This window comes from Esox lucius, chromosome 11, assembly GCF_011004845.1.
Source record: "Esox lucius isolate fEsoLuc1 chromosome 11, fEsoLuc1.pri, whole genome shotgun sequence".
In the NCBI taxonomy this organism is placed as follows: domain Eukaryota; kingdom Metazoa; phylum Chordata; class Actinopteri; order Esociformes; family Esocidae; genus Esox; species Esox lucius.
Window position 1 is genome coordinate 54,313,692 of NC_047579.1, and position 14,499 is coordinate 54,328,190.

General features: G+C 43.1%; 1 protein-coding gene across 3 annotated transcripts; it reads right to left on the reverse strand.

The window, feature by feature from the left end:
• Positions 1 to 4,178: 4,178 nt before the first annotated feature.
• On the reverse strand, positions 4,179 to 12,114 carry LOC117595176 (DNA-directed RNA polymerase II subunit RPB1-like). 3 transcript variants are annotated; one of them, XR_004576401.1, is made up of 3 exons: positions 5,396 to 5,547; positions 4,990 to 5,198; positions 4,179 to 4,896 (listed from the first exon to the last, which is right to left on the reverse strand). XR_004576401.1 is itself a non-coding variant. In XM_034295040.1 (2 exons), the coding sequence occupies exons 1-2, from the start codon at positions 12,046 to 12,048 to the stop codon at positions 4,590 to 4,592; spliced, it is 363 nt and encodes a 120-aa protein (XP_034150931.1). In that variant the 5' UTR covers positions 12,049 to 12,114; the 3' UTR covers positions 4,179 to 4,589. The 3 variants fall into 3 exon arrangements, 1 of the variants encoding a protein (XP_034150931.1); XR_004576400.1 differs by having other exon boundaries at positions 4,990 to 5,547; XM_034295040.1 differs by lacking the exons at positions 4,990 to 5,198; positions 5,396 to 5,547 and adding an exon at positions 11,993 to 12,114.
• Between the last annotated feature and the right edge of the window lie 2,385 nt (positions 12,115 to 14,499).

Below are 14,499 nucleotides of genomic sequence, written 5' to 3' on the forward strand. Positions count from 1 at the left end.
ACCCAGGAAGGGACAGGCTTGAAGACATGGAATGGGAGCAGAAGGTTGTTTAGTTCATATTCAGTTCCTTTTTGTACTGATACTTTTACCTGTCAGACAGACTGTGTAATCTCATTGGTGGAGTGAATGTCTGGTCTGGAAGCTGATTTGATTGGGGGGCTGTTCTGTGTGTGTGTGTGGGGGGGGGGGGCAGGGGGCAGGGCCTGTGTGTGTGTGTGTGTGTGTGTGTGTGTGTGGGTGTGTGTCATCTGTCCTAGCCGTAATTTCTCTCTTTGATTAATTTCAATCCCTGTGGCTTTAGGAAGCTACTCTGCATGGATTTAAGAACTCATGCAGACACACACACAGACACACGTACACGCACACAGACACATGCCGACACACATAGACACACCGACATACTGACACACACTGAAAGGTATATACAAACTGACACATACTGACACACATAGACACACCGACATACTGACACACACTGAAAGGTATATACAAACTGACACATACTGACACACATAGACACACCGACATACTGACACACACTGAAAGGTATATACAAACTGACACATAATGACAGATTAAGACCGAGATCCACTTCCCTATCAGGCTCTCTTCCTCTGTACTCTAATGTATTCTACAATACTCTATAGAACTCTACAATTCTCTATACTATTCTACAATACTCTACAGTTCTCTACAATACCCTTCAATAATCCACAATTCTATTCAATACAGTATCTTAAAATACTGTACAGTACAATACTGGGTGGGAGTGTGGGTTAGGGTGGGAGAGTGGGTTTGGGTGGGAGAGTGGGTTTGGGTGGGAGAGTGGGTTTGGGTGGGTGTGTGGGTTAGGGTAGGAGTGTGGGTTAGGGTGGGTGTGTGGGTTAGGGTGGGTGTGTGGGTTAGGCTGGGTGTGTGGGTTTGGGTGGGAGTGTGGGTTAGGCTGGGAGGGTGGGTTTGGGTGGGAGTGTGGGTTAGGCTGGGTGTGTGGGTTAGGCTGGGTGTGTGGGTTAGGCTGGGAGTGTGGGTTTGGGTGGGAGTGTGGGTTTGGCTGGGTGTGTGGGTTTGGCTGGGTGTGTGGGTTTGGCTGGGTGTGTGGGTTTGGGTGGGTGTGTGGGTTAGGCTGGGAGTGTGGGTTTGGCTGGGTGTGTGGGTTTGGGTGGGTGTGTGGGTTAGGCTGGGTGTGTGGGTTAGGCTGGGTGTGTGGGTTTGGGTGGGAGGGTGGGTTAGGCTGGGAGGGTGGGTTAGGCTGGGAGGGTGGGTTTGGGTGGGAGTGTGGGTTAGGCTGGGTGTGTGGGTTTGGGTGGGTGTGTGGGTTTGGGTGGGAGTGTAGGTTTGGGTGGGTGTGTGGGTTAGGCTGGGTGTGTGGGTTAGGCTGGGTGTGTGGGTTTGGGTGGGTGTGTGGAAATACACAAAGTTGAAGAATATAACACCCGGTGGATGCGAAAAAGACAGAACAGAACGACAGCATTGATTGGTTTGTTTTCCAGCTCCCTTTCGAAGGTTAACGAATCCTCCCAATTTAAAGTGTGTGTGTGTGTGTTCGTGTGTGTGCGTGTGTTCGTGTGTGTGTGTGTGTGTGCGCGAGTGTGCATATCTCCCAATTTAAATAACTTCACATTTAATCAAGACAGACTAACAGTTAGGAGGTAGACCTTGTTGTCACTCACAATCAATGTCAAGTTGTGAAACACACACACTCAAACACACACACCACACACACCACACACATACACACACACATAGTCCCTTTCTCTGTGGAAACAAATATACACACACTCACACTAACAGAAATACAGACAATCAGTAGGAACTCTTGACAGATGGCCGTCTGTTGTCAAGGTCACCCGTTGTTCATCTGTCTGTTTTTCTCTTTTTGAGGACCAGTGTCTCTGTAACATGGCAACCTACCTCAGATGAATTGTGTTATTAGTAGTAATTTTATCATTCATGTCATTTTTTATTTATTTCTGATTCACTACAATACTTAAAACCATACATTCCTGAAACATTCCCAAGACGTTTGGAGCCCACGGAACTGTGGTCAACCCCTCAGGTTGAAGACACAATGAGATACTCAAGCTCAGATGTTGTTTAAAGTTGGTTTGAACAGTTGACAAAGCACCTTGCTTATCTGTTCAAAGGTTATTGGACTTCTATTTAAATGAATGTCAGTGAGACAAAACTGTAAGAAACCTGCCCAATGGCAATTCAGTATTAAAACCACAATAATGTGAGACTCAATAGCATTATGTCAGTGAGCCTGAACAGCCTGAGAGATGGTGAGAGACAGACAGAGAAGGACAGAAAATAGAGGAGATGGAAGGGAGGGAATGAGAGAGGGAAGACAGAACGGAAGAAGAGAGAGAGAGATAGATGAAAAGGTATGAGCATGTAACAGCACTCAATACTTAGTTGGGGCTCCTTTTGCCTGAATTACTGCAGCAATGCGGCGTGGCATGGAGTCGATCAGTCTGTGGCACTGCTCAGGTGTTATGAGAGCCCAGGTTGCTCTGATAGTGGCCTTCAGCTCTTCTACATTGTTGGGTCTTGCGTATCGCATCTTCCTCTTCACAATACCCTATAGATTTTTTATAGGGTTAAGGTCAGGCAAGTTTGCTGGACAATTGAGAACAGGGATACCATGGTCCTTAAACCAGGTGCTGGTAGCTTTGGCACTGTGTGCAGGTGCCAAGTCCTGTTGGAAAATGAAATCTGCATCTCCATAAAGTTGGTCATCAGCAGGAAGCATGAAGTGCTCTAAAACTTCCTGGTAGACGGCTGCATTGACCTTGGACATCAGAAAACACAGTGGACCAACACCAGCAGATGACATGGCACCCCAAACCATCACTGACTGTGGAAACTTTACACTGGACTTCAAGTAACGTGGATTCTGTGCCTCTCCTTTCTTCCTCCAGACTCTGGGACCTTGATTTCCAAAGGAAATGCTACATTTACTCTCATCAGAGAACAAAACTTTGGTCCACTCAGCAGCAGTCCAGTCCTTTTTGTCTTTAGCCCAGGCGAGACGCTTCTGACGCTGTGTCTTGTTCAAGAGTGGCTTGACACAAGGAATGTGATCGCTGAAACTCATGTCTTGCATACGTCTGTGCGTGGTGATTCTTGTAGCACTGACTCCAGCTGCAGTCCACTCTTTGTGAATCCCACATTTTTGAATGGGTTTGTTTCACAATCCTCTCCAGGGTGCGGTTATCCCTATTGCTGGTACGCTTTTTTCTACCACATCTTTTCCTTCCCTTCCCCTCTCTATTAATGTGCTTGGACACAGAGCTCTGTGAACAGCCAGCCTCTTTAGCAATGACCTTTTGTGTCTTGCCCTCCTTGTGCAAGGTGTCAATGGTCGTCTTTTGGACAGCTGTCAAGTCAGCAGTCTTCCCCATGATTGTGTAGCCTACAGAACTAGACTGAGAGACCATTTAAAGGCCTTTGCAGGTGTTTTGAGTTAATTAGCTGATTAGAGTGTGGCACCAGGCGTCTTCCATATTGAACCTTTTCACAATATTCAAATTTTCTGAGATACTGAATTTAGGGTTTTCATTAGTTGTCAGTTATTATCATCAAAATTAAAAGAAATATATCAATATGTGTGAAATGAATGAATATAATATACAAGTTTCACTTTTAGATTGGAATTAGTGAACTAAATCAACATGTTGATGATATTCTAATTATATGACCACACCTGTAAGCCATCAGGGTGAATTAATTATGAGAATGTGTCATTAGTGGGGGCGGGTGCCATTTGTGATCCAGTAGCGTGGTGTAAAGCGTGGTGTAAAGCGTGGTGTAAAATGTAAAGGGGACAGCCAGGGAAACTCCCTGTCAGGGCAGGAGGAAGGGAAGGGTTCATTCTTGACCCTGTTTCTCACTGGTTGTTTTGTCACCGTGTTTCTGGCCCTGAATCGTCGGTGCTAGCCCTGGTCCAGAGCAGCGCAGGCTAACCCTGGGCTAATGGTGGTTCTCGCTCACTTCAACATATGCAAGTGTGAAAATCGAATGAGAACATCCTTCTCATTAAGCAAGTCCTTAAAATGCGCCTTAAAATATCCTGTTGGTGCTAAAAAAAATATCAAAATATGTCTGGAACAAGAAAGTTTTCTTTTGAAAACCTGGTAAATGTTGTAGAATCTACTTGGAGACCCTTTATTGTCATATCAAATCATTTTCCATTATTTGTTTGGGGAAGCTACATAAGCCCAATAACTCTATATCAACATATTGATATATATATACAGAATGATCCATGTCAAATACATTGTAAAACAATTGTGTGTGTTAACTTCACAGAATGTAGTGCTTTGGACCAGTATGTATTTTAAACCAGTCCTTTTCGGTCTTGATCTCAGTCTGTTAATCCGTTCCTCACATCCCATACAGGGATGTAAAAGCTTCCTTCTCTAATCCTCTCCTCATCCTCCTCCTCCAGACATCCAGTTACACAGGGTCCATTTATTGCCAGTCACACTAACTCAAATTTTATCATCCTTTCCTGATTCTCTCTTACTCATCCATCTCCCTTCATCTCTCTCTCACTCAATCCCATTGTCCCTTCTGGATTTGTCTCATTAGCCTGCTGATGTCTGGGTGTAGCCTGCTGATGTCTGGGTGTAGCCTGCTGATGTCTGGGTGTAGCCTGCTGATGTCTGGGTGTAGTCTGCCGATGTCTGGGTGTAGCCAGCCGATGTCTGGGTGTAGCCAGCCGATGTCTGGGTGTAGCCAGCCGATGTCTGGGTGTAGCCAGCTGATGTCTGGGTGTAGCCTGCTGATGTCTGGGTGTAGCTTGCTGTGTGCCTGTTCCAACAGAAGGGCAGTGATCCATCTCCGTACTGGGCAGCCCTGCCAGCAGGATCACAGAAAGACAGACGCTCTGCTCTGCAGGACACACACACACACACATTGAGAAACACACACACTGAGTAACACACACTCAGTAACACACACGTAGACACCAGATTAGAAACACACCTGAGTGTAACCAGGAGCCATTGATAACCCGGTCACGAAGACGGAACCGCCAGTGGAGACCATCTCTGACACTCAGGGTGTGATTCTGACTTACCAATACAGGTTTAACTGCACTGGTCTGACAGAATAAAGGCCACGCTTCATACAGATGTCTTTTGTTGTTTATTCACTCTCTCTCTTTAGAATAGACACTGTAGACACCGTGAAAACTACAAGAAATAAAAAACATATATTCAAAATATGCATTTTGCGTCTCTCGTGTCAATATCTAATGTTATGCAGGCAAATGTTGTAACAGAAATACAACGAATCCCATCAACATCATGAATAGCACATCACATCGTGGACGTAAAGCAATATAAAACAACATTATACACATTATCAGATATTTATAAAGTTAAATTACCGTGTTCGCCTCTCAAACCATGCAGATTAAGAATTTCTTTGACAGACTACCTGTCGTTTCTCTGCATCCATTTTAGTTCTTCTGACCCAAATGACGCAAATCCGCTCTAAACTGAACCGGGTCATTTGACACCTCGTTATCAACGTAATCCTTACTTAAATAACCCCTTAACTTTATACATAAATTATGAATATTGACTTCTGTATATCACAATTGTTTTTTTAATTAAATGAACTCAAATTTACATTAATTTATAACATAAAGCAAATACACATCAACAAAAAACATGTCATTGACAGTTACACTCCCACCAAATTACTATAATTTATAATGAACTTATGCAAAAGTTCGAATAAATTTAGTAATTTCACAAACAAAATAGAATTTTCCCTGAGTCTCTAGATCAAATCCAATATTATAAACTCTTAATACTTCAAACTCAACTTGTGTAGGAGTAAAGAGATTAGATCTACATAATATTTAGGCCTAATTGTTTTCTATTAGTACCACTAATTTGTGAATAGGACGTTCAAGAATGGATGGATTAGTAAGTCGTTGCCCCTCTTTCCCTAACTTTCTATTTCCTATTTGTATTGTGGCTTTCCGCACCAGGCCATCTTCATCTTCACAAACATCAAGCACTCTTCCAAGTCTCCATTCATTTCGCTGAACTCCTTCCTCCTTGACGATGACAATATCCCCAATCTTCACATTGCGTCTTGGAGTATGCCATCGTTGTCTGAAAGTAATGGTCGTCAGATATTCCTTCCTCCATCTACTCCAAAATTGCTCCGTCAAATATTGCACTCTACGCCACCGTTTTCTTCCGTACAGGTCTTCTTGCACAAATTTGCCTGGTGGAGGCAGAGGAATGGAGGATTTCATGGTGAGTAAATGGTTTGGTGTAAGTGGCTCTAGCCCCTTGGGATCATAGATTGTATCTGTGGTGAGTGGGCGGCTATTAATGATCGACATGGCTTCATAGAAGAAAGTTCTCAAGGAAGCATCATCCAATCTTCCTGAGCTCCGCGAAAGAACCCAGCTTAGAACACTCCTAACTGTTCTGATCTGCCTTTCCCAAACCCCTCCCATGTGACTGGCATCAGGTACGTTCATTATGAAGTCACATTGCTTCTGGGATAGGTAAGAAGTCAATCTGTCCTTGTCCAATTCTTTCAGAGCTTTTGTCAGCTCATTTTTCGCTCCAACAAAATTTGTCCCTTGATCTGATCTGATCTCTCTTACAGCTCCACGGATAGCTATAAAGCACCGCAAGGCATTTATGAAGGCATCAGTTGTAAGATCTTCCAGCATCTCTATGTGTATTGCCCTTGAGGAGAAACAGGTGATTATGAGACCATATCTCTTATGTTCTTTACGACCTTGCTTGATGAGAAATGGTCCGAAACAATCCATCCCACAATAAGAGAACGGTGGAGAGGGATCAACACGGCTAGCTGGTAGATCAGCCATCTTTTGCATCTCTGTTGACCTGCGATTTCGCCTGCACGTAACACATTGCGTAATGTGATTTGCAACAACTTTGCTGCCACCAACAACCCAGTAACCGTTTGCTCTCAATTCATTGAGGGTCTGTCCTCTGCCTTGGTGCTGAGTTTTTTCATGGCAGTAATCCAAGATAAGACGTGTAACTACACTATCTCTCGGTAGAATTGCTGGGTGTTTTGAGTCAGGAGATAAGGAAGCTTTCCTCAATCGCCCTCCCACCCTGAGAACACCATCATGCAGTACTGGGTCTAGTTGGAACAATGGATGACAGTGTGGCAATTTGCCATGACTCAGTTTTTCCAACTCATCTTTGAAGGCATCCTTTTGCGCCAATTTTACAAGCACGATACTGGCCATGCTCATGTCTTCAACATTTATGGGTTGAACTGTTTTGTGTCTTGCAAATTTCTGGATTCGAGCGACAACTTTCACTGCTGTGTGCCATTTTGAAAAACGCTTAAACCTCTCCAAAAACTTTTCTTCTACTACCTTTGTTTGTAGTACTTGTGTTGTTCTGATTTCAGGATAGCCAACAAGCAGCTCTGGAGTTGTCTTTGGTGTGATAATATCCTTTTCCCAAAGAAACTTGGGTCCTGTTAGCCAATTTGAGTGAATCAGATCTGACACTTTGAGGCCCCTGGAGGCATGATCCGCTGGATTTTGATCCGAATTTATATAATGCCACTGTGCAGGGTCAGTTGTTTCACGAATTCTTTGAACTCGATTTGCCACAAAAACGTGAAATCTACGGGCTTCATTGTTTATGTAGCCTAAGACTACTTTTGAGTCTGTCCAAAAATATTCTTGGTAAATTTTGAGCTCCAGCTCCTCCTTTAACATGCTACTGACTGCTGAAGAGATCACCGCAGCTGTCAACTCGAGCCTTGGTATGGTCACGACTTTTGTGGGTGCAACCCTTGCCTTGCCAATAACAAAGGAGCAGTGCACTTTGTCTTCATTCAACACTCGGATATATGAGCACTGACCATAGCCATAACTACTCGCATCTGAAAAGTGATGGAGTTCAATCCTCTGGACAGTACCTAGATGTTCAGGAGCAAAACATCTCCTAATCTGGGGATTTTTCAGGTTCTTCAGTTCGTTGAGCCAGCTTGTCCATTGTGGCATTAACTCTTCAGGCAGCGGTTCATCCCATCCAACACCCTTTTGGCACATCGCCTGGAGTACCCTTTTACCCAAAAGGAGGAAGGGAGACAGAAAGCCTAGTGGGTCAAACACAGACACCACAGTAGAGAGAATTCCTCGCCGTGTTGCCGGTTTCTCATCCAGGGCAACTTTAAAGGAAAAGGTGTCACTTTTTATACTCCACTTTACTCCCAACACGGTCTGAACAGGGAGTTCATCAGAACCAAGGTCCACATCTTGAACTTCGCTGGCTCTTTCGCTGACAGGAATTGACTCCAAAACCATTCTGTTGTTTGACATAAACTTGTGTAGCCGCAATTTCCCTTTTGCACATACATTTCGGGCTTCTTGAATTAGTTTGATAGCTGTGTCCACATCTTCGACACTAATGAGCCCATCATCAACATAGAAATTCCTTTTGATGAAGCTGGCTGCTGCAGGATACTCTCTTTCATTTTGGCATGCAAGATACTTCATTCCATAATTTGCGCAGCCAGGTGAGGATGCTGCCCCAAAAAGATGGACTTTCATGCGATATTCTTTTGGCTCTGAATGTATATCGCCATTTTCCCACCACAAGAACCGCAAGAAATCTCTGTCTTCTTGGCTCACATGGAATCTGTGGAACATCCTTTCTACGTCACAAATAACTGTGACTGGATGTTTACGAAACCTGCAGAGTACCCCTGTAAGCCCATTAGTTAGATCAGGTCCAGTTAGTAAGTGATCATTCAAAGCAGTGCCGTCATACTTGGCAGAGCAGTCGAACACAACTCTAATTTTCTCTGGCTTTCTGGGGTGGTACACCCCTTGGTGAGGAATATACCAGACATTTCCTGGCTTGGGTTGATGTTCAGCTCTCTCTGCATCACCATCATTGAAGACACTCTCCATGAATTTAACATAGTCAGTCTTGAATTTTGGGTTTCTCTCAAATTTTCCTTGCAAACGTTTCAGCCGCACAAGAGCCAGACGCTTATTTTCCGGTAATTGTGGACGTGTCTTAAAGGGAAGAGGCATCTCCAGGTGTCCCTCTGTATTCTGTTTAATTTTCTCATTCAGTAATTGCATGAACTGTATATCATCATGCGATATGCTCTTTTCCTTTGGATTTGTATCTCTAAAGTCCTGTTCAAGGGCTCTGATGACAGCGACAGGAGTCAGTATCGGAAGTTCCTTAACAGAAACACGATGACACAGACCAGTGACTTCTGTCAACTTTACAACCTGTTGTGAACTACCAACAATACTCCAACCCAGGTCAGTCCTGATGGCATACGGCTCATTATCATCTCCTGTGATGACTTGTCGAGGTGCTAAAGCTCTTGAGCAGTCGTAACCTATCAGAAGTCCAACCTTACAATCCAACAACTCTGGTATTTCGTGTGCTATTTTATTCAGATGTTTCCACCTTCTTGCAGTTTCAGAGGTAGGAATGTGGGAACGTTCAAGTGGAATGAAATCTCTGGTATAGGATGGTGGCAAATTAATTAGGTTGTGAGAAGAAAGCCCCCTAACTCTGAGCCCACTAACTCTTTCACTTTGAACCACAGAATCTTTTCCCATCATGGTAGTGAGCTTTAACTTGACAGGCTCTGAAACTGTCCCCATCCTCTCACAGACCTCTTGGTCTACAAAAGTGTTGCTACTCTGGGTATCTTGTAGGGCGTACACTAAGGTCTCTCTTTCAGGATTGTCAATTGAAGAAATCCATACTGGCACGATCATTGATGTGCTCCCACCGTTACCTCCGTCTACGCAACAAGAAAGAGAAGATGTATTTTCTTCTGTTTGCTTAACATGAGAAAGGGCTGCAGAAAACGAACGGTCTTCATGAAGTGGTGTTGGATGCTGTTTCTTGCACATATTACAAGTAGCTTTGTTCTTGCAATCCTTTGAATTATGTCCTTTCCTAAGACAGCTGAAGCACAGGTTATTGTCAAATATGAACTTTCTCTTTTCCTCCACAGATTTACTGGCAAACATTTGACATTTGTAGATGGAATGACTTTCCCCACAACATCTGCAAGTGACTAGGTATGGACATAAAGGCGCTGCACTTACTTTATTGGACCTGTTTGACCCCACTGAGTTGCATTCCTCTACACTGTATTTTTTCGGCACTGTGCTTGTTTTGTCTGATGCTTTCACATTTGTGATGAATGCATTAACCTTTGAGCGTTTAACTTCTCTAGATGACCGTTCTTCAGAGAGCTTTAAGGCATGAAAGGATGACACAGGGTTGCAGGCTATTTCTGCTTCTTGTGCCAGAAATTCAGCAAACTCTTTGAAATTAGGGTATTCCTCCTTTTTTCTCAACTGCATTGTAACATGGCGATTCCAACGAGACGTCACCCAATCAGGGAGTTTTTGTAGCATTTTTCTATTCTCTTCACAGTCATTTAACACCTGAAGCCCTTTGATGTGTGGCATGGCATTGCTGCAGGCAGTCAGAAAGTCACTTAACTCTCTGTTTAACTGATTCTCTTGAACCAATCTTTGGCCAGTTATTCAGTTTTTCTCTAAAAGCACACTGAATTGCAAACGGATGGCCGTACCGAGAATTCAATGCTTCCCAAGCTTGACCATAGGCTTCATCGTCCTTTCTGTAGAAGCTTCCTTCCAATACAGATTGTGCCTCACCACTGATATATTTTTGTAGATAGAACAACTTATCAGCTGAATTTGTGCATCGCTGTTCTATCAATGCCTTGAAACTTGTTCTCCATTCTAAGAACTTAAGTGGGTCTCCTGAGAAAACGGAGGGCTCAGGTGCAGGAAGTCTGCTGAGAACCATTGTGTCATGTAAGGCTTGTACTACTGAGGTTTCCTTATCAAAATGGGTAGTTTGTTCCTCTTTAACTTCCTTAAAAGCTACTGGAGGAGTCACCTCATAGCATGCTTTTATTCTTTCGTTATTGGACTCACCTGAGTCAGCTTCAGAGTATGCTTTGAGCTTTGCAGCTATTACTTGAAGATCTCGCTCATTTTCCAATCTTTTAAGTTCTTGTCTTTGAGCAGCAATAGCCTCCTCCATTTTTATCTCTGCCTGCTTTGCAGCTAACTGTGCGGCAAACTCTGCTCTTTTTGCGGAGATGCTTTGCTGTTCTGATGAGCAGCTTGAATGGTGACTACGAATAGTAGACTTGGAGCTTGTAGCTGAAAAGATTGACTTAGCATAATCTTTGTCAAGCACCATACGAATTCTTGCATCTTCTGCACTAGCTTCAAATTCCTCCTGCCCTACTTCACTCATACGTACTTTCATTAGCCCCATCAAATCGGTTGTTACTGCTGTACAGGAATCAATTTTTCTTCTAATCTCAGTTGAAGGTAGTGATTGAGATCGTATAAGTTCGTACACATTTTTTACTTGAGTTTCCAGCCCTTCAACAGTTTCCATCATGTCACCCAAGTCTTGGTCAGAGCACTCATCCTTAAGTTTGGTACGTGTAATTCTTACTTGTTCTTTCCAGCTTTCATACAACTTGAAGAATTTACTCTCCTTTAGAGAAATGTCTTGCTGCTTGAGCTCTTGCATTTTTGGAGTTAATTTTCTCTCCCGTGAAGATTTCCTGGATTCATCTCTTCTTGAAGTGGAAGCAGTAGGTTTTGCTATTTGAAGTGACTGTATTTTAGCATGAATATCAGCTATGAGTGACTCTAATCTTTCCCTTTCAGTATCATCATCACTTTGAAATATTAACTGTTCATTTAAACTAGTCAACTCTGCCCGAAGGGACTCAATTTGCTGATTTGATTCATCATATTGAGATTTTTCTCCATAAACTGACATTTCAAAGTTTTAACAAAACACTTTAGTGTTACTGAACTACTACAGATAGAAAAAACGTGTATCTGTTCAACAATACGTCAATTGTAAGGCATATGCAACAAATTAGGCTGTTAAATCAAACAATATATACAAATGTTTTTCTTTACTTCGTATCCAACGTCTCTTTGTACGATGCGCCCGTGCTCTCGTTTCCTCTTCTCATTCAGCCGATGCCGTTCCTCTCGTAAGCGTGTCGGCGTGCAATGGCGTTACGTTTTCACTTTAACTGCACTGGTCTGACAGAATAAAGGTGCTCTAACCTACCTTAACTCTAGTTGGATAAATATGTCTAACGTTACGAAATCTAAAAGACCTCGTTATAATTCCAAAATACGTTGTGACAAAATCCGAAATAAAACAATAATTTGTATAGGAGATGCCTTTGAAAGATGGAGACGGCTGTAAACGGAGAAGAATTTGAAGACAGATGCCAACGTTGCTAATTTTCTCCTGGACAGGTAAGATTTATCTATGTTTGACTAACTTGTACTTGATGTCAATGGACATTTCATATATTCATGACAGTCGAACAAAGTTATGCATGTTCGTGCAAAGTAACGTTACGTTAGCTCATATGGACGTATGCTAACATTAGCAATGCATTATCAGAGCCCGTTTCTCTGTCCTTATGCTGAGATGCTGAGGAAAACAACATTAGCACGCCCATTATGGCAATTTGAAACGTAATTGAGACAGAAGCCTAACTCAAAATAAACATCCTCTGCCTTTTGGGCTATGCACTATGTTAGTGTTGGTTTGGAAGCACTAGGTGCAATTCCAAGGTAAAATAACTTTTTCTAATGTCCATAACACTTATGAAAAGCACAGTGTAGCCTATGACGTTAAAGAAAGTTGGCCCACTTGGAACTTTTGTAGCCTATTTGTTTTTCATGCAAGTTCTACAGCCAAAAATAGTAGAATGTCATGTAATCTTTCACATCACATATTTTAGCGTTATGGACGTGTGCTGCAGGGTAAGTAAAAAAATACAGCTGTCCGCTTTCACTTATAGCGTCAGCTAAATGAATAGCTGTATCTTTGATATCGGTTACACATAGTGACATAGGCTTGTGCTTGTACTTACGTTAATGACAGATACCTATCGTTACAAGTTAGACTAACAGCTACTGTTCTAACAATGTACTGTCACATAAGAGCATACATCTTTACGGTTATATTTGACTAATGACAATTAGTATGACAATTACATTTTTGCAATACATAATTACTCCGCAAAATATCTCTTTTTCTGTTCATTAAGCATAAACATAATTAACAAAAAAAATTTACTGTGTACGACTCGTCGTCACTTGCCATTGGAAGCTCGTAGAAGCAGCCTACGTTTCTGCTGAATCCTGCAGCTTGTCTGGCAACCGCTCTACAGTATTATTAAAGTGATTGCAGTACCAGTTTTGGCCACAATCCTACATACGGTTCCTTTAATGCAAACATTTGTATTTTTATTTTACGGGCATTTTTGGTTAGGACATAGTGTTAGTGTTACTGATGACCGGTTAGATATAGACATTAGTAACTAAAGGTTGTTCATAAATGTTACGTTATTGGGATTATTGTTAGGGTTAGGTTTAGGGTTAGGGTTATGGTTAGGGACAGGGTTAGAGTAAGATTTAGTGTTTGTTAAAAAGTAGGATTTTTTTAAGGGCAATTAAATGTGTGTGTGTATGGGGTGTATGTGTGTGTATGGGGTGTATGTGTGTGTATGGGGTGTATGTGTGTGTATGGGGTGTATGTGTGTGTATGGGGTGTATGTGTGTGTGTATGGGGTGTATGGGTGTGTGTATGTGTGTGTATGTGTGTGTATGTGTGTGTATGTGGGTGTATGTGGGTGTTTATGGGTGTATGTGGGTGTATGTATGTGTGTGTATGGGGTGTATGTGTGTGTGTATGTGTGTGTGTGTATGTGTGGGTGTATGTGGGTGTATGGGGTGTATGTGTGTGTGTATGGGGTGTATGTGTGTGTGTTTGTGGGTGTATGTGGGTGTATGTGGGTGTATATGGGGTGTCAGTGGGAGTTCTGGGACAGTGTCACACCTTCAGCTATTAATACGCCAGCTATTCATTACAGACACAGGAGGAAGGAACAAGTGACAGATGGAGGGAGGAGGAAGGGAAGAAGAAGTGATGGAGAGAGAGAGGAGGAGGAAAGAAGGAAGATGTGACAGAGGGAGGGAGGAGGAGGAAAGGAAGATGTGACAGAGGGAGGGAGGAGGAGGAAAGAAGGAAGATGTGACAGAGGGAGGGAGGAGGAGGAAAGGAAGATGTGACAGAGGGAGGGAGGAGGAGGAGGAAAGGAAGATGTGAGAGAGGGAGGGAGGAGGAGGAGGAAAGGAAGATGTGACAGAGGGAGGGAGGAGGAGGAAAGGAAGATGTGACAGAGGGAGGGAGGAGGAGGAAAGAAGGAAGATGTGACAGAGGGAGGGAGGAGGAGGAAAGAAGGAAGATGTGACAGAGGGAGGGAGGAGGAGGAAAGGAAGATGTGACAGAGGGAGGGAGGAGGAGGAAAGAAGGAAGATGTGACAGAGGGAGGGAGGAGGAGGAAAGAAGGAAGATGTGACAGAGGGAGGGAGGAGGAGGAAAGAAGGAAGATGTGACA